We start from the raw sequence: 20,129 nt of genomic DNA on the forward strand, positions 1-20,129 counted from the left end.
GTGGTTTATGAGGTCTATTTAGTGTTGAATTTTTGTGCCTTTTTTTTTTTTTTTTTTTTTGTGTGTGTGGTGGTGGTGGTGGTGGTGGTGGTGGTGGTTTCACTGTACCAAGTATAGTGCTGAAGTGCTCTCTAGTGTTCCTAAGTGTAAGGTCAGGATGTGTCTTAGGGAGGAAATATATATGGTAAATAAGTTTCATTCAGCCATGAGTTACAATGCTGTTGGTTGTGATTTCCAGGTTAATAATGCAGCAGTATATATTAAATAATGTGTCTTCCACAGAAACACACTTAACACATGGTTGTGTATAGGTTGGTTAATGAAACTGTGACCAAGAGGCTCAAAGGAACCTAACCCTATTTTTCCACTAGGGGCAGTGGTTCACTATTCACTAGTTCATTGTTTGTGGTGACTTAGTGAAACATAACTACCATAAATGATGAGAATTGAGATCACGTGCGTGTTTTTTCCAGTTGGCTTGCAAAACTCCCACCCTTTTCTGCATAACATTTAGGTTCTTGGGTCTTGCTTACATACGGTTATTTTCTTTAGGAAAATGTTTGAAGACCAGGAAGGAACACACAGATTATCTCTAGATTATTCCCTTGGGAATAATGTTGGTCATATAATAACATTTATCTTTTAGATGTCATTTATGAAACTTCATCCTTTTACACACTTCCATTTGGTGACCTGTCTTGTTTCTGTGGACTGTACAAAACTTAAAGTCACTTATTTGTCATAAGGCAGTTCAGGGCCCATGGTCATTGCCATTGGTATGCCTGTATGGGAAAACCCAAAGCACTAGATTTTCCTCTACTTAAGTCTAATTTCTGTATCATGAAAGTTCTGAACCTTATTTTAATGTTTAACTAAATAGAACAAAGAAAGTGCTTTTGCTTCAGTTAATTTCAGGTGCAAGTTACCTTTGTGATGTTAGGTTGGAATATTGATATTTTTCCTCGCTTAAAAGAATGACTTGCTCTTAAGGACCAAAGAACATAGTGGAGGGGCTTTTGGATAACTTACTTTGCTTCATGAGAGTAGTTTTTACTTCTCACCATTGTTTTCTGGACAGTTCTGTTTCATATCTTTTGTGTGTCTAATCCTTTCAGTCAAAATTTCCTGAGGTTGAAAAGGCAAAATCTAGATCAGTTTTTATTTCTTCTCAGGGAGATGCACTGTGGCTATCCATGTGAATATACTATTAATTGAGGAAGGTTATGTGTGCTCTTGACTGATGATGATAGTGCCAAAATTTAGTGCTTCAGGGCATTCTCCTATATATATGGATGATTATATCAGGGTTCTGCTGTATGAAACTATGTTTAGGGATATGATTATTATAGTAGAATGCTTGCCCTAAAAAATGCACAGAGAACCTGAAAATCATTTAGCATATATAGAAGTTGGAATTGAAACTTAAGGTCTGTTCTTTGGATTGAATTTGAGTTATTTATCTGTGGTTAAAAAAAAAAAGATAAAGTACTCAAGTCAGCTATCTGGCATTCAAACTCTCCAAGGTCGAGTAGAATTATTCTACCTTGTTTAAGAGCCATTTGTGGCTCTCCCCATTAATATGCTATTTCTTAGTAGGAATTAGAGCACACATTTACATTTTTTTAAATTACAGCAGCATGAGGAAAAAAAAAAAAAACCCACACACGGGCCGTTCTGATAATTAATGTTGAGCTCTTCTGAAGACCCTAGGTTAAGTCTAATGTTATTTGGCATAAGAAATGCATTTTTCCAGCATAGCATCTTTTTTTGTTCTTTTTTTTTTTTTTTTTAAGATTTTATTTATTCATGAGAGAGAGAGAGAGACCGAGACACAGGCAGAGGGAAAAGCAGGCTCCGTCAGGGAGCCCAATGTGGGACTCAATCCTGGGTCTCCAGGATCAGGCCCTGGGCTGAAGGTGGCCCTAAACCGCTCAGCCACCAGGTCTGCCCCCAGCATAGCATCTCTAAAGCACTATTCTTCCCAGTGGGAGAAATGGATGAACCATTTTTGAGCACTATGTATCCATTTCACAGTAGCACAAAAGCCTTAAAGGCCTGGTATTAGAAGGGCTTCTGTGCTATATAGCTTGTATTTGGCAGGCTATTCGTATTGACAGTCTCTGTATACATTTATCATAAGTTAGTGTGTGCACAAGGCCAAAAGACTATGGGACTGTGCCCAAAATGGAGCTCTTGCCAAGAACTGAGTGTTTTCAAAACTGGGTTGCTGAAAACTTAGGCCGTTCATTCAAGTTTTGTCCCTTCCCATCCCCCCTTTACCATTTGTAAATAAGAATGCATATGGAATGCATTTCTAGTCAGGTTAAATCAATATGTGTCAAGTGATTCATTAAAAACAATTTCAGTGAATTTACACTACATAACTGTGTGTTTTTATGTATGTGTTTTCTGTCCCTGGAAATTCTCATGAGTTGACCAGCTAGTTTGTTTTCTTACATTTCCATAGTCAAAGTTGCGTTGTATTTAAAATTGTGCTTTGAGCCACTCTTAGTATTTGTCATCCTCTTAGCTTAGGGTGACTTCTCTTTAGTTTCCCTTACACCTACTGTTTGACCTATTAATAAGTTCATTGGAGTTGCAGTGGTTTGGTGCCATCAAATGGCTAATGACAGTATTTAACATTAAGCTGATTGAAGCATCCACTAGAATTTAAACGACTCTTTTTGTTACCTTAAAATATAATGATCTTCCATTTTTCAGGATGTAAACAATCTTCGACTTTCCCTTATGGATAATCAGAATGTCAGTAAAGAATTTCAAGCTTTGATTGTGAAACATTTGGATGAAAGCCATCTTTTACAAGGTATGGAGTTTATTTTTTGGTGATAGTTTATGAGTTGACCAGTGGTTAGCTTTGTAAGAAGCTGCATTTGAGTCCTCATTCTCCTATTGAGATTTCTAATTTTTTGGAGATTCCTTTTACTTTCCGCATGCAACTAGATGATTGATGAATTTTATTTTAAAGCATCTGAAATTTGGAAAGCTCAGGACTCATGTGTAAACTAGTAAGGTAGATATTTAAAAAGCTTGGCTGTATTTTGACATGGAATTTGATGTGTTTGAAATTTCAGTCTTATAAAACTGGTAAAACACGAATTTGGTACTGCTGATCTCCCATATATTGTTACTGAATTTCCTGGTCAATTTCACAGTCACATAAGTATTTTATAAGGCTTAGCAGTTCTGTTGGGGTTCCTGAATTTGGATCCCCTAAAACTCTGCACAGGACAGTGAGGGCTCAGTGAGTTATCTGGTACTACTTGGTCTTATACAAATGCTGGAATAAATTTATTGCTACTTTTTACTCCATTTTTCTATTAATTTACCTAAAAGTTTAAAATTAAAAGTTTCTCCCAGCTTTTTGCTGAAAATGTTGTCTTCTCATGTTTATAGCAATATCTTTTAATGTTTATTTTTGTCTACTTTTTTTTTAGGTGACAAAAACTTAGTTGGTTCAGAAGTAAAAATATATAGCTTGGACCCATCTACTCAGTGGTTTTCTGCAACCATTGTAAATGGAAACCCAGCGTCGAAAACTCTGCAGGTCAACTGTGAGGAGGTAAAAGATGATGCTAATTGCATGTAAGATAACTGGACAGAAAGAGAATTATAAAAAAGAATTATATCTTATAGGATCTAAAGCAGTTTTATTATCTTGATATTAAAATATTAGAATAGAAAAAAGAAATGCAGTGATTGTTTTTAAAAGAAATTATTTTTAAGAAGCTTCCTTGTATGTTAACAGAGCTAATTTCTGGTATGTTTCTGAGCATTTTTAAGTTTTCTAGTATCTTTGTTTTATTTATTTTTAAGATTCCAGCACTGAAAATTGTCGATCCATCACTGATTCATGTTGAAGTTGTACATGATAACTTTGTGACATGTGGTAAGATATATTATTTGATTAAAGCCTTTGTTCTCCTTCCTATCTTTCATCTTTCTCCTTTTCATGTTAAGAAAAATATGGAAGCCAACCTACCTATTTTTTAAATATTCTAGGTAATTCTACAAGAATCGGAACTGTAAAACGCAAGTCTTCTGAAAATAATGGAAGCCTAGTTTCCAAACAAGCAAAATCTTGCTCTGAGGTAACCTGATTAATGTTTGTCACTTGTGTAGTTTCCTTAACTCTAACGGTGTGTGGCCAGCTTTGTTAGTGTTTATAGAGTTCTCTTCTGTGCTGTTCTTTGCTGTCTTGTCTACTCTTTGCTGGTTCCAGATCTTGGCCATAATTTCTACACTCATGCAGATGGAGATAATATAAGTTTCTGATCAACTATTTTTTTGTGTAAAACATGTTTTATTTTTTGATAATGCTGAAAATTCTCAATAGATTTGACAATTTCACCCATAAGGAGTGTTTTTGAGGTAAACTGAGTTGTGTTATCTAAGTAGAAGAAAGCCTGGCATGAGTGGAGGGGGAGGAACCTTAGAAATCTGAGTAGGTATTGAAATAGGACTCCCTTTTCTCAGTAATAGAGAGGTTTGATTGATAATTTATGACAGGTTAAACAAACATACCAGTTTTTTAAAGGAAGTGGTTGGTTTGCCATTACTAATTTCTGCCCAGAACAGGATAGGTTTGTATGAATCCCACTGTGAATTCAAGTATTGGATTTAATTCTATTCTGAAGTGATTAGGATTTAGATCAAGAAACTTAAGGTTTTTAGGTGGGCTGAATCCTTAGGGCCTATTACAATACAGATAAGTTTTTTACAACTTAGATATCCAGATGCACTTGTGAGACAGTGACAAAAACACTTTTAGGATGCTCTGCTCCAGGCTGGAGTTGAGAATTTTAAAACTGATCAAGTTGGTGTTAAGATTGTTGGAAGCACTTTAGAGGAACTTTGGAGTCTGTGGGAATAAGGCAAGGAGAAATGGTGTGGGAGTGGGCCAGAGTCAGTTAAGGAACCTAAGGTTCTGGATCAGAGCAGACTGGACTGCAACATCAACTAGAACCAAAGTAAGCACCGTGCTACGCAAATATATATGAATCTGAGTGGGTAGGATAATTGACTTTCCTGAGTCTTAAGCCTCTGTATAGGCAACAGGAACTTTGTCACTTGACCAAAAACTTTGTAAAGTGTGTAGGCCTGACCTCAGGTGGTTCAGGAAAGAATAAAGAGGTTATTACTTGAAATTAATATTACTACTTTCATTTTTACCTTAACAAGGGAGAAATAATATAGTAGGGACTGTAAAGTGAAGATGTCAAGTAAGTGATTCTTGTGTCTTGGAGTTAAGCTCACAGAGAATATTTTCAAGTAATCCACAGTATCAGATGCTGAGAAACAATCAAGTAAGAACTTGTTAGGTTTTGACATTGGATAAATTGCTAGTGATCTTGAGTAGAGGTAATAAAGCCCAATTTGGAGAAGTTGATTGGGTGTATCCTGTCATGAAAAATGCATCAGTTTAAATAGTTGGTGAGATGAAAAGGAGAACCACATGACATATTGAGGAGGGGGCCAGAGAATAGAAAATGGCATCCTGATGGATCATTGAAGAATCATCCTAGGGTATAGTGTGTCCTAGGGTATAGGCAGGACTGGGGTCAGGGAAACTCCTATGGAAGAAGGTGCCAGTTCTTCACAATGACAAGTTTATCAGTGATGGGACACATAGTTGAGCAAGTAAATGTATAGCCTTCCAAGAGGCACGTATATAATGTAGTAATATATACAGTTATGAGTGACCCCCTCTGCCTGACTCATACTCTTCAAGGGCAGGGAGCATGTCTTTTTGATCTCTGTCATCATTTTGTCCAGCTCAGTAGGTTTGTCTGCCACTGAACTGATTATTGGGCAGGTACAGTACAGGCTATTTTTGAAAAAAGCCTAAACTTTGGCTAGGAGATAAGTTCCCATAACCTATTTGAGCCTTATTTCTGCATCTAAAATGAGAAAGTAAATTTGATGTTTTAAGAATGTTTCAGCTCTTAAACTGTGTACTAGTCAAATTGTTATTCTCAGGATGTTGAGATGGTAGATTTGGCTGGAGATGGGTATTGGGATTTTTTGAAATTCTTTTTACTGTTACTGTAAAGGTTATACTTTATACTGCATTTATTTGTCAAATAAAGATTCTCACATAAAATAGTTACTCTCATTTTAAAATTTTTAGTTAACATAAAAAACAGAAAAGGAAAAGAAACATTGCTTACAGTCAGACTTTTCACAGACTGTCACTCTTCACATTTTGGAATACCTGTCTCCTTCCTGCCCGCCGCCCCCCCCCCCCCCCCCCAGGTTTTTCCTGTATAACCATGGAGGCCTTTTAAAAAAATACAAACTAAAAACTATACTTTTTATAGTCTCCATGATTCCAGTATGTTGTGAGTATTTTTCCATATTAGTAAATGTTCTTTTTTATCCTGGGTGGTTCTAGTAATCAGGTGAATTTTGGAAATGCTGGTTGGGGCTAGATTCAATAGCACTAGAGAGGTAAAGGAAGAGGTAGGGAAGGAAAATTCATTTAAATATGGGGGTGAAAGGTGAGTACAGTAACATACTTGGCACACCTCACTGTTTGCACTTCCCAGATGTGTTGGACTGGCACGGAGTTTGCTTTTAGGGTGGTCTTTGGAAGGCAGGTGTTTGGGATTAGGTAGATAAGATTCTTAATTGCCTTGGTGAATACTTTTGTGTAGAATAAACCTGTTTGCCAGTAACATTGGTTCCTTGAAGGTCTTCTCTGCCTAGCAGACTATTCCTCAGAGTTAGGATGTTGCTTGGTTAATTGAGAGAGTCTGCTGAGTAGTGTGAGCCAGCAGTATCTTTTTTAGAATACCATCATACACTCAATTATATTATCTCCGTCTGCTGGCAGGGAGGAACTATTGCCATGACTGGTATAGAAGACCTTCAGGGAAAACTCTTCAGGTAAGAAGAAACCTTGACCCTTGGCAAGTCAGAGGCCAGTGCAGCGGTGTGCACATGAAGATGGGTTTTGGAATTGGAGCCCTATCCTTGTTGAGCTAACTCTTAGAAATTTCTAGAGTGATATATTTTGTTTCTAAAAGGAAAAGCATGCCAAGTTACACTACTTGTAACACATGGTGACTGACTGAGACAGTTTTTGTATTTTTCTGCTTTGAGTCAGCTAATCTATATGCCAGGCAATGTGGTAAAGCACAGCTCCATAAAGTATGCTTCATTATTTCCATTTTACAGTTGAGAAAGCTGAACTTAGGGAGAGTTTAAATAATGTGCTAGGAAGTGTCAGAAACCAGATTCCAACCAAGGTCTGCCACCAAAGCCCAGTACTCTTAAGCACTGTGCTGGTGTTGCCACTCCTCTCTAAATCTTCTTGGTATGGTGAGTCACCATTGTAAAAATCACAGATTCCTACTTCCTTCCCTCTATCCTTCCATCCATCTTTCCAACAAATATTTATTGAATATGAAATATATGGTAGACATTGGTGAGCATTATTGTCTGGCTCTGGACATAGGACTGACATAGCTATTTTGAAATATTAAGTGCTAAGAGCATTCATTCATTCATGCTTTCTGCCAGTCTTGCGCATCTGTTATGTGCCTTGCTTTATAAGGTATAGCAGTGGACACAAGCAAGGTCTGCCCATAGGAGTTTACGAATCATTGTGAGGAGGTTAACAATAAGAAAAGTAATTTAAAGCATAAGTGCAGCATCATGATGCAATGACAGATATAAACATAGTAATATGATAAAGATAAGGGGATGCCTTGGGGGTCATTCATTTGGAAACTGTAATCAGAGATTGTGTGAGGAGGTGACAATAGAGCAAATTTGAGTGAAGGGATGGAACCAGCCAACCACACGAAAACTATCCAGAGAGGGAATAGCAAATACAGAGGTGCAGGCCAAAAGAGTTTAGACCATCTGAAGACCAGGAAGGAAGCTGATATAGTTGAAGCACTGTGAACAAGTAGAATGAGATGAGTGGAGATGGTTGGCGGAGACCAGACCACCTAGAATTCTTGTAGGCAATGGAGTGTCATGATCTGATTGATTTATGTTTTATAAAGATTGCTCTGTGGTAGAATACATTTTGGGTAAGAGAACATTTAGGTAGAAATGGAAGGAAGTCAGGCCAGTTAGGAGATTCATGGTAGTCTACAGGGAAATTGGTGGTAGTGGTGGCATGGAAAGAAATTGGCTAGATTCCATAATTATTTTGGAAATAGAGGCAGGATTTACTCTTTCACTGATTGGCTATAGGAAATTAGATGAAGGAGTTTTTGACTCCAGCTCAATCGCTGTTGTGCAGAATAAAAATTTATACAGTCTGAATTTCTTGAGTATGTTACTCTAGGTTTGCCATCAAAATTTCTTGAGTATGTTACTCTCAGGAAAGTAATTTAAGAAGAGGTATTGCATGTATTAGTGCATCAATTTTAAACATACTTCAGAACAAGGAAGGTGACATGAGGGAAGATGCTTGGTGAAAGTGAGTCTTTAGGCAGCATTTTGAAAGGACTTGGCAATTCAGTTTTTGAAAGGTAATCATTTTATAGGTGATTACCAGAATTCTAAAACAGTCAAAAAGGACTTTAGGACTAAACCTCTCTAATTTTCTCAGGTTAAGGATTAAGAAACTGAGTCCCAGAGAGCTAAAGTTGACCATCCCAAGGATATTCTTGGAATAGCCAAAGTCTCCCCCTCAAAAATATTTTTCTGGAGAACACTAGGTTAATATTTAACAAAAAAAAAAATTTTTTTTTAAAGATTTTATTGATTTACTCATGAGAGGCAAAGAGAGAGAGAGAGGCAGAGACACAGGCAGAGAGAGAAGCAGGCTCCATGCAGGGATCCCGATGTGGGACTCGATCCTGGGACTCCAGGATCATGCCCTGAGCTGAAGGCATATGTTCAACTGCTGAGCCACCCAGGCATCCCAATATTTAACAAAAATCGAGTTTATTAAAATAATATGTAATATGATAGTTCTGTATTTTAAAATAGCTTGAAGCTATGCCAAAACTTTGGTAGTGATTAGGTAAATTCTTATTTTTCAGATACATTTATTTAGCATACACTAGGCAGTCATTTCAAGGCTTCCAAAGTTAAATGAGAAAAAGATTCATAAGTAGACTACATATAAACATATTCGGAATTATGAAGTTTTAAAAACTTACTAAGTTTTTAGGTCAGGTTCTACCTCAAATTTTAGAAACTAATTCCGGGAAGATGAAGAAACTTTGAAGATTCTTCAAGTTTATTTGTTGGTAAGATAAATGTAAAGGTCATTGTGAAATGAAAGAGTTACAGTTGGGAAGGGGCACAAGATTTAAAGTTTAAGCATGTACAAAGAGGCTAGTGAAGAGGGGGAATGATTTCCCTTGGTTGAGCTGAAAACTACCCATATAGAGTTGAGTTTTAGCCTCTTCCTTCTTTTCACTTGATGGGAAGTTTAGTTTTGTGGTGTAAACTGGGAAGAAACAGGTCCATTATTTATATTTTTATGAAGATAAAACTATGTCAAGAGAAGGTGTACCAGGTCTGTCCCATAGGCTCGTCATGACTTGATATTGTTTGCAGCTTGGGATGGCCTTTGTGACTTGAAGAGCCATAGAGGATCAAGAACCATGTTCTCAATCTTTATTGCATTGTAAAGGCTTATCTTGGTACATAGTGGGCACCACTCCCTGCAGGAGTCCTAGTGGTCTGGTCTGCCAGCCTATGCAGTGGGTGCATGGTAGACACTCAAGTAGTGCTATACTGGAATCGTGTGAAGCTGCTACCACCTGAAGACGGTCAGTTGAAAACACACTTTTGTGCATTGTATTATTAAAATTGCCACCTGGCTGCATTTTCCTGCCATAGTGATTCAGAGGTCTGTAAAAGATCAGCTGATGATCTTTCATGAGAAAACTCAAGTTTTGTGAAAAGCTGGCATGATTTATTTAACTGCCTTCAGATAGAAGTCCTTAATTTTGTGATTTATCGCTTATTTTACTGTTCTGCTCTTATTTGGAAATGATACTGTGCTTGTTTTGTACTAAACCAAGCCAATATGTTTGAATTTTGCTAGGACTTCATAGTTCCCCAACTAGGGACTTTCCTTTGAGTATCTTTTGGTTTGGTATCTTTTAGGCCTCTCCCAGTGTGTGTCCTGTACAGTCTGTTCCCACAACAGTTTTTAAGGAGATACTGCTTGGCTGTACTGCAGCAACTCCACCTAGTAAGGACCCAAGGCAGCAGAGCACTCCCCAGGCTGCCAACTCTCCACCTAACCTTGGAGCAAAAATTCCTCAAGGGTAAGTAAAGCTGTGTATTAAAGATGTTTAATCATAATAAGAGGAAAAATGATTTTAGCTATGGTTCATCGTGTCTGAGCTTAACATTGCTTAGGTGGCAAGGCTTAGCCTGTATTTGGTGTTTCATTGAGAATTAGTATAGCTACATTTGGTGTAATGATCTGCCATTTATCACATCTCAGGTTGTCCAGGGAGGTTTTTCAGTAGAGTTTTCAAATTGGTCAGGTGCCTTCAGCGGTAAAAAGGGTGATAGGCATACAGAGCAATGTGAAAATGTTTTTTAAAAATTGAAGATGTGAGGAAAGAGCAACTTTCTTGACTTGATAAAATGAGAATAGTTCATTGAAATACTGTAGACAGTTATAGAATAAATGTCTGCTTTAATGAAAAGGGAGCAGATTGGTTGTATGTAAAAGACTGAGGTCAATGAGATTGTGGAGAACAGGGAGACATGGTGATAGTGAGTGGTTCTTATCAGTCCAGACCTCAAATATAGATGAGAAACATGGTAGTAGAGAAAATAAATCCTAGATGAGGATGTGGTAGCCATAGGAAGACTAGTTTACTAATTTATAGGTGAAGAAAATGAATAAAAAATGTAACATGTAACCAGAGACTTGAAGTGGCTACAAGGTTACAGAGACTAGAGTTTTAAGGGAAGACTCTCTCAGGAGGAGTGGTGGCCTGGGCAGGCAGTTGATAAAGGCTTAAGATGTAGGTCAGAGAGACAATGATATTAGAAAGGTGGGTTTTAAAGAGCACTTCAGTGAGCGTGGGAAGAGTAGCTGGGCACATTGCTTCACTAGGAGGAAGGTGGGCTGTCTGGGATGGGCACAAAAGCAGTCAGACAGAAGGAGGAGCAGCCTTCAGAGTAGAAAGAAGGAACAGTAAGAAGTACAGTGTTACCAAATCTAATGTGAGTACTTTTATTTTTTAATTATATATATATATATACATATATATATGTATATATTACATATATAGTTGGGAGTTCAATTTGCCAACATATAGGATAACACCCAGTGTTCATCCCATCAAGTGCCCTCCTTAGTGCCCATCACCCAGTCACCCCAACCCCCCCCCCCACCTGCCCTTCCACTACCCCTTGTTCATTTCTCAGAGTTAGGAGTCTCTCATGTTCTGTCACCCTCACTGATATTTCCCACTCCTTTCTCCTTTATTCCCTTTCACTGTTTTTTATATTCCTCAAATGAATGAGACCATATAATGTTTGTCCCTCTCCGATTGACTTGCTTAATGTGAGTACTTTAAATGAAGAAATTCTTGGGGCACCTGGCTGGCTCAGTCGATGGGGCATGAGACTCTTGATCTCAGGGTCATTAGTTCAAGCCCCAAGTTGGGCATAGGGCTTACTTAAAAATATATATTTTTTTCTTTTCAAGGATGAAATCCTTTATTAGAGGCATGGGAGAAAAAAGTTTAATAGGAAGAAAGAACTTTGTATTTTTCTGGGGAAAAAAACTTCAGTTTGAATTTCAGAGAAACAGAAATTCTTTAAGGATACCCCCTATTAAGGTAGGGGATGGGAGGAATATCAGATTATTCTATGAACAAGCAAGTGATCAGTTGGCTTTTCAGGTGCTTTGGGTCCTGATCCACTAAGCAAACAAGAATGAAATTATCCAGTGTCGGGGCTGGTTACATGTTGTTTGTAGCCGGACCAGGTTTTATGCTGCTGGTGGTTTTGGCTCCATATTATACTCAGTTTGTTTTGAGGGAAAGCTAAGGTTCATTACGCTGTAATATATAGAACTAACTTGAAGTAGTTCAGGATTTATAAGAACATACAAATAGGATTTATGGTTATATTTTTCTGAGTGTTGAAGACATTTTTACAGAGCCATTACTGATTATTTTTAACTCCAGCTCACAGGAACCTGTCCTGTGTTCTCTCATAACATAAGCAATTTATTCCCCCTTCATGTTGGTTGCCTTAGGATACCAAGCAGTTGTTCTTGAAAGATAGAGGAGAGGTAAAAGAGACCTAGATGCTAGTTTTCCATTTTCCATACTCTGTTTCAGATGTCATAAACAGATTTTACCAGAAGAACTTTCTTCCTGTCTGAATACAAAGGCTGAAATACTGAGAACAAAACCAGATGTCTGCAAAGTAGGATTGCTGTCTTCAAAGTTCCCTCAGATTGGAACAGGAGACTTAAAACCCCTTAGTGAACCAAAAGATAACTGTACCCAGCTGAAAACCAACACTGATAAGGAAAACAAATTGGAATCTGTTTCTCAGTCATCAACTGGCCTTCCTAAGGAGGGCGTACCTACAAAGCCTACAGCAGAAGTGGAAATTGCCAGTACACCTGAACTACAGAAGCACCTAGAGTATGCACCTTCTACATCTGATGTCCTTTCAAATAAGCCAGAAGAGAAAGCTGGTGTTGTTAGTAACAGCCCTAATAGTTGTGTGGAAAAGAAGATAGAAACTTCAACTTTAGGATGCCGGTCACAGACTTTGAAGGAATCTTCAGTAAAAATAGATAATGAAAGCTGTTGTACAAGAAGCAACAATAAAATCCAGAATGGTGAGTGTTTCTACATGTTTTTATTGGTAGAAGGTAAGAGATGGTAGTGGGTACGTATATATTTTCTTACCTTATGAGAAAATAATATGAAAATGACTAGAAAAAGTTCATACAGGGGCAACTGAGTGGCTCAGGTGGTTAAGTGGCCAACTCTTGATTTTGGCTCAGGTCATGATCTTGGGGTCTGGGGATTAGTCCCATCTTGGGCCTCTTGCTCAGTGGGGAATCTACTTGAGGATTCTCTCTCTCCCTCTGCCTCTCTCCTGGCTTGTGCACACTCACTTGCTCTCTCTCATAAGTAAATACATCTTTAAAAACAACAACACAAAAGAAGGTTCATACAATTGGAAAAGTTCAAAGGAGAAAGTAACATCCCCAATCTCCTCAGAAATGATTACTGTTAATATCTTGGTGTACCTGGTTCCATGTATATTAGAATTACAGATAAACTATTACACAAATGGATTTATACCAATAATTTTACCCAGTGAATTAGTGTAGGTGTCTATCAACATTTTAAAGGCTTCAAGGAAAAAAAAATAAAGGCTTCAAGGATTCCATTATATATGTGTTTATCAGATGACTTAATCGGTTCCTATTAGTTGGGTAACTAGGTGGTTCCCAGTTTCTGGCTGTAAGGAATAATTTTGAAACAAAATCTAAAGTTATCTGACGATTATTTTATCTTCAGCTTATCACTGATTTTTGTGTGATAGAAGAGCTGGAGGGGCATCTGGGTGGACCAGTCGGTTAAGCTTCCGACTCTTGATTTTGGCTCAGGTCATGATCTCAGGGTCGTGAAATTGAGCTCTGTGTCAGGATCCACGCTGGGCATGAAGCTTGTCTGGGATTCTCCCTCTCCCTCTGCCCTTCCCACCCCCCTTCATTCCCTCCCCTATCTAAAAAAAAAAAGAAGAAAAGACGGAAGAGATGAAAGAGATGATTGCGGGTAGTTCAGATCTGCAGATTATTTTTTTGTCAAAGAGAATTATGCCACCACCTCTAGAAAAGGGGCTTTTGGTTAAAGATTTTAAAGACAGTGCTGAAACACCAGGTACAGTTTCTTTGTCTAAGGGGAAGTCCTACTGCAGCCACAATTTAAAAAATATGTACAAGGATGCCTCATTTTTATTGTGCTTTGCCTTATTGCACTTTGTAGAAACTGCATTTTTTGCAGATTGAAGGTTTGTGGCAACTCTGTCCAGCAAGTCTGCTGGCACCATTTTCCCAACAATATTTGCTCACTTGTAGTCTCTATGTCACATGTTAGTAATCCTTGTAATATTTCATACTTTTTCATTTTCATTACATTTGTTCTGGTGATTTGTGAAATCAAAATAGTTACAACAGTAACATAAAGATCACAGATCACAAATCACCAGAACTTATGTTACTGTTGTAACTATTTTGGGGCATGACAAACTGCCCCCATAAAAGATGTCAAACAGCTGATAAATGTTGCGTTTGTTCTGACTACTGCTTCACCAACCAATCATTTCCTCATCTCCCTCTCCTCAAGCCTGCCTGTTCTCTGAGACGCAAAAATACTGAAATTAGGCCAATTAATAACCCCACAATGGCTTCTAAGTGTTCAAGTGAAAGGAGTTTCAGGTCTCTCACTTTAAATCAAAAGTTAGAAATGATTAGGCTTAGTGAGGAAGATGTGTCGAAAGCCAAGATAAAGCTAGGCCTGTCATGCCAGTTAGCCAAGCTGTGAATCCAAAATAAAAATTCTGGAAGGAAATTAAGAGTACTCATGAACACATGAATAATAAGAAAGTAGGACAGCTTTATTGCTGATTTGGAGACAATTTAGTGGTCTGGATGGAAGAGCAACCAGCTCCAACATTCTCTTAAGCCAGAGCCTAGTCTAGAGCAAGGCCATTACTCTCATCAGTTCTATGAAGGCTAAGAGGTGTGAGGAAACTGCAGAAAAGTTTGAAGCTATCAGAGGTTGGTTCCTGAGGTTAAGGAATGAAGGACCTCCAAACATAAAAGTGCAAGATGAAGCAGCAAGTGTGAATGTAGAAGCTGCAGCAAGTTAGCCAAAAGATCTAGCTAAGATAATTAATCAAGGTGCCTATACTACATGGCAGATTGGAAGAAGATGCCATCTATGACTTTCATGGCTAGGGAGAAGTCAATACCTGGCTTCAAAGAACAGGCTGACTCTTGTTGGGGGCTAATGTAGCTGGTGACTTTAAGGTGAAGCCAGTGCTCATTTACCATTCTGAAAATCCTAAGGCCTTTGGGTTATGCTAAATCTACTCTGTCTGTGTCTATAAATGGAACAACAAAGCCTGTATGACAGCACATTTGTTTATAGCATGGTTTACTGAATATTTTAAGCCCGCTGTTGAGGCCTACTGCTCAGAAAAAATAAATTCCTTTCAAAATATCACTGCTCACTGACAATGCACCTCTCCACTCAAGAGCTCTGATAGAGATGGACAAGATTAATGTTTTCATCCCGGCTAATGCAGCAGTAGTTCTGCAGCCCATGGATCAAGGAATAATTTTGACTCTCAAATCTTATTTAAGAAATACATTTTGTAAGGCTATAGCTACCATAGATGATGTTTTTCTGATGGATCCCAGACTGTTACACACTTAGTAGATTGCAGTATAGTGTCAATATAACTTTTATATGCATTGGGAAACCAAAAAATTCATTTGATTAGCTCTACTGTGATACTTGCTTTTTTGAGGTGGTCTGGAACCACACCTGCTGTGTATCCTCAAAGTATGTCTGTACCCTTTAGAGAAAACGGTACACTGTATTTCATACTGCTTCTGTCAAGTGTGAGGATTCATTCCACTGCTGGTAGTTAACAGGAGTTCTCCTATTAGAATTAGTAGAACTAAATGGCTTCGGTATGTCAAAAGGTTCAGAGCTATTACAATTTAAAAATACCTTTTGATAATTGTCAGTTGTGTGGGAAAATTAGCATGGATTTTGATAGCTTTTAAAAAATTTAATAAAAAACACTATGCACTTGAATAAGTAGGAAACGAATGTATCCACAATTTAGCTTTTACTTTAGACCTCTGAAGCTAGAGAGAAAATGGATGGATTTGACTCTTGGTCTTTGGATGTGGAGTTAGAGGAGTAGGAAAACCTGTCTTTGCCTAGTGATACTTCTAGCCCAGCTTCTATGTTCTTGGGCTTAAGTTGATAGGGCTGTTAATTTGCATAAAATTAATTGCATAAGATTATACTGTTCCTCTTGAATTATATAACTTCCCCCAAAAAGTGAATATTCATAACCATATTTCTGTTCTATTTTTTGTTCTTTTTGAGTCATCAGGCCTTACATTCAGCTAGTTTTTGAGGCAAATTACTTTAATACTATGTAAAGAAATAGTAAAAATTCTACATCGATAAGCACATTTAGACATATAAATGAGTTACGGAGTCTCTCTTTGTCTTACTTAATATGTTGTACAACTATGCACCAGTTAAAGTAATTTTTAGAGAAATTAAAAACCTAGTTAAATATCCCGGTGCATGTTATTTACGAGGAGCACAGTAAATAGCATGGTTGAGGAGTGAGTGTGATCAGGGTTTCTCTACTGTGTCCACTGGTACTGCTTGTAGGTATGGAAAGATTCGACTGGAAGCTATTCTGTCCCCTGTGACCTTCTCCAGTTAGGGACTAGAAAACAAAAGCAGACTAAGTCGAAGAACAGCTGCGTTTTTTTTCTTTTAGGTAGATGTGTGACTCCTCAGAAGTTGGCATTGCTTTTTTTCCCTTGGCTGTACTCCAAGTTGTGAGAATCATTGATTGGGTCAACTATTGCTCTCCTCACTGAAGAGCTAGCTTTAGGTAGTTCAGCTTGCTTATTTCTACCTATTTCCTCTTGTATGTGAGAGCAGAACAGATAACCTTTGGACTGTTTGCCCATGGTCGGTGAAAACCTGGTCCAACCTAAAGGGTGATGTTTTTTCAGTATTAAGTGATTAAAATTCCATTCTTGAACTACTGATCTCTTTATTTTCTGTCCTTTCTTGCTGTACTTTCTTTTTCACTATAACAGAATAACAATGCTTAGGGGCTCATGGCCTGACAGCATCCATTTAGCATTTTACAGTATGCTCTGGCTCTGTTTTAAAAGAGAAGATTAGAATACTGATGAGGTCATTATTAAAGATGCTTATTTTATTTAAAGCCTTCTTTGCTTTGATATCTTCCACTTTCCTCCACAACTACTAACCTCTCCTAGCTGTCTCTCAAATGGTTCCCCAAAAGTTATTTCCTGGGTTTTGTTTCTGTTTGTTTGCCAAAGAATATACATCCTTGCACCCTTGGACCCCGAGGGAAGGTCTTTTCTCTTGGCTTCATATGAAATAGTCCTCTCAAGTCTCTTGAAGACTTATAAATAGATTCATTTCTGTGTTGAGTTGATGTAACTGATGCAAAGATCACTCTTTCCTGTCAAATCTTTACTTTATCCACCTTTTCTTTAGAAACTGTGTTAACATTTAAGTTCTCCTGCCCATTACAAGTTAAAAGTTAAAACATGTGTTTACTTAAAATCATAATCCTGTCTTTAGTCACTGCTTTTCATCCTGAATGGAACATATGTGTGAAGTAAATTAAAGAAATATCCTCTTGGAAGCATTTAGGAGATAGCACTTATTTTATAGACCCAGGGGCCTGTGTGGGAAACCTCTTTGGTTGTTACTATATTTAGAATGGTTAGCTTTTGCAGAGTACTCTAGAAAACACACTTAAACCAGCCTTTGAAAAGTAGCAGAATTAACTTGCATACAGATCTTTGTTGAGGTAAACCTATCTCTGTGCATTGCTAATGTTGCAGTGAGTTTAAGTATCTGATTTGGAAGTGTCTTCCTGGAATATATTTATCAAGGGCTGTGAATGGAAGTGTACACTACCTTGGAATTATGAGTCAAGTTGGTGAATTTAGAGGTTTAAGTTGTCTTGCCAAATGGATTTACCAAATGAGAATTATTTTATAAAGTGAGTAAAGCTTTCCAATTATTCTGATAGTTGTTTTATGTTAAGCCAGTTTTAGAAATTACAGTTGAACCAGTATTTAAGGCAGTATTTAAGGAGTTCTCCTTTTGGGAAAACTGGTCTTTGGAATAGAATTCAGTCAAATGTTGAGGTGACTTAAAAATTTCAGGTCTCATTTCTTTAATCTTCTGCTTTCCCAGCCCCCTCTCGGAAGTCGGTTTTGACAGACCCAGCCAAACTCAAGAAGCTGCAGCAGAGTGGTGAGGCCTTTGTACAAGATGACTCCTGTGTGAACATTGTTGCACAGCTGCCCAAGTGCCGGGAGTGTCGCTTGGACAGCCTCCGCAAAGATAAGGAGCAGCAGAAAGACTCACCTGTGTTTTGTCGTTTCTTTCACTTCAGGAGGTAAAGGCATTTGGGGAAAAAGCTCAGATTATCTGAGTTAATCTGGGCCCAATAGCATACTTATTTTCCCTTCCCTCTCCTATCAGCAGTAAATCTAGAACTACAGAGAGTGAAGACTGTTTAATCTCTAGCTTTGAGCATCTAGATCTTATCCCATGTTATTTCCTTCTTGGTCTCCCTTTCAATTTGTTTTTAAAGTAGAGGAGCCTACACATACCAACTTCTCTTCCTAAAACTAACAAACATTATAGAAAAATGCTGAAATTTCTAAAAACCACTCCAAATAACCACTGTTAACTTTGCAGTGCATTTTAGTGTTTGTATGGTCCTAAAATACATTCAAGCATACCTACTTGGGTATATTGTATATACTGCTTTGAATCTTGCCTTCCCAGTACACAGTAGGACCTACTGGGTCATGTTACCTTTTTTCTGCAAAAACTTTGAATAACTAAGCAGGAACTCCTCTAACAGAATTTAAAAATTCACTTAACCAATTTCTTTTATTGGTGTTGAGATTATTTTGTGGGGGTTTTTTTGTCACTAAAAATAATACGGAAATGATCATCTCCTTGTCCCTATCTCTCCTTCTTTATTTTGGAAGGATTACTGGAAGTGGCATTACTGGGTCAAAAGCAGTGTGTGTTTAAGGCTTTGATACATATGTTCTGCCAAATTGCACTAGAGGAAGGTTGCACCTGTGTCCAGGCCCTCTGGCGGTGTTTAAGCATTCCTATCTCTGTGTACTTTTGCTAACAGGAAGAGACATATCTTCTTAAAAAATCTTTTCTAATTTTATAGGCAAATACTTTCATTTTTATGTTGTATTTTTTAAGTCAAATTAATTTTCTCTAAATTCTTTTATTCTTAGTGAAGAAAAAGACCTTCTTAATGTTGTCGTCACCTTTTTGATAAATGAGCAATGTTGTTTTGGGTATAGGTTAACTTTTTAGGTATGATTCACTTTCTCAGAAATGTAGATACTTTCAGGCTCAACTGGTTCTAATTATGAACAGAAGTGCTGACTTGAATATCTTCCTATTTATCTCCTCCCCTTTAATTTTATCAAGATTAAAGAGTGCTGAAGAACTGAATTAGGGACACTTGGGTGGCTCAGCGGTTTAGCACCTGCCTTCGGCTCAGGGCGTGATCCTGGATCCCAGGACTGAGTCCCACATCAGGGCTCCCTGCATGGAGCCTGCTTCTCCCTCTGCTTATGTCTGCCTCTCTCTGTGTGTCTCTCATGAATAAATAAATTTTAAAAAAATCTAAATTAAAAAAACTGAATTAAATGCACAGGTATTTTAGGTCATTGATTATATCTCTGTTTTAGTAACTTTCAGAATCAGGCTTATTTTAATGCACTCTAGAGGTTTTTAGATGGTAGTTTGACCCATTTGTTCTGAATAAATTGCAAAAGCACTGTGATGAAGTATGTGTCTACTATTTAGAACTGTGATAACTGCTAGAATGTTAGCATACTTGTATATTAACATATTGTCAATACCACATGGCCCAGAATAAGTTCTTAATAAGGATTAGTTCTGTTTCCTCTCTGGAGAATTTTTTACACAGGTAAGTGTGTTAAGATGCATATGTTTTGGGTTCTGACATAAGTTGAAGAGAGTACAAAGTGTTATGCTTTTTACAGATCTATACATTCCTATTACACACTTGATTTCATTATGGTTCCTGTGCTCTGAAGGTGTAAGTGGACTGGAGGGGAGAGATTGTTTGATTTTGGTGTAAGTTGCAGAGGCCTTTGAAGGAAGAGATACTTAATTTTTTCTTTTAAATATTACTGGGGCTTTTTTTAAACCACTATTTTGTAACTATCTTGAAATCACTGATTTTATGACAGCTGTTTTCTCATTTTTTATCTCATTGAAAAGGAAAATGCCTTTGCTTAATGTTGCAAAGTAGAA

At 37.6% G+C, this 20,129-nt stretch overlaps 1 protein-coding gene across 2 annotated transcripts in view; it reads left to right on the top strand.

Annotated features, from left to right (window-relative positions):
- Positions 1–20,129, top strand: part of KDM3A (lysine demethylase 3A) — a 53,506-nt gene that overhangs the window by 10,173 nt on the left and 23,204 nt on the right. For both annotated transcript variants that reach the window (XM_072770113.1, XM_072770114.1), the window contains exons 5-11: positions 2,722–2,824; positions 3,456–3,580; positions 3,835–3,907; positions 4,021–4,109; positions 10,102–10,265; positions 12,309–12,820; positions 18,000–18,204. In XM_072770113.1, coding sequence (XP_072626214.1) covers positions 2,722–2,824; positions 3,456–3,580; positions 3,835–3,907; positions 4,021–4,109; positions 10,102–10,265; positions 12,309–12,820; positions 18,000–18,204 — 1,271 coding nt within the window. The remainder of the gene's footprint in view (positions 1–2,721; positions 2,825–3,455; positions 3,581–3,834; positions 3,908–4,020; positions 4,110–10,101; positions 10,266–12,308; positions 12,821–17,999; positions 18,205–20,129) is intronic.

This window comes from Canis lupus, chromosome 12 (genome assembly GCF_048164855.1).
Source record: "Canis lupus baileyi chromosome 12, mCanLup2.hap1, whole genome shotgun sequence".
Classification (NCBI taxonomy): domain Eukaryota; kingdom Metazoa; phylum Chordata; class Mammalia; order Carnivora; family Canidae; genus Canis; species Canis lupus.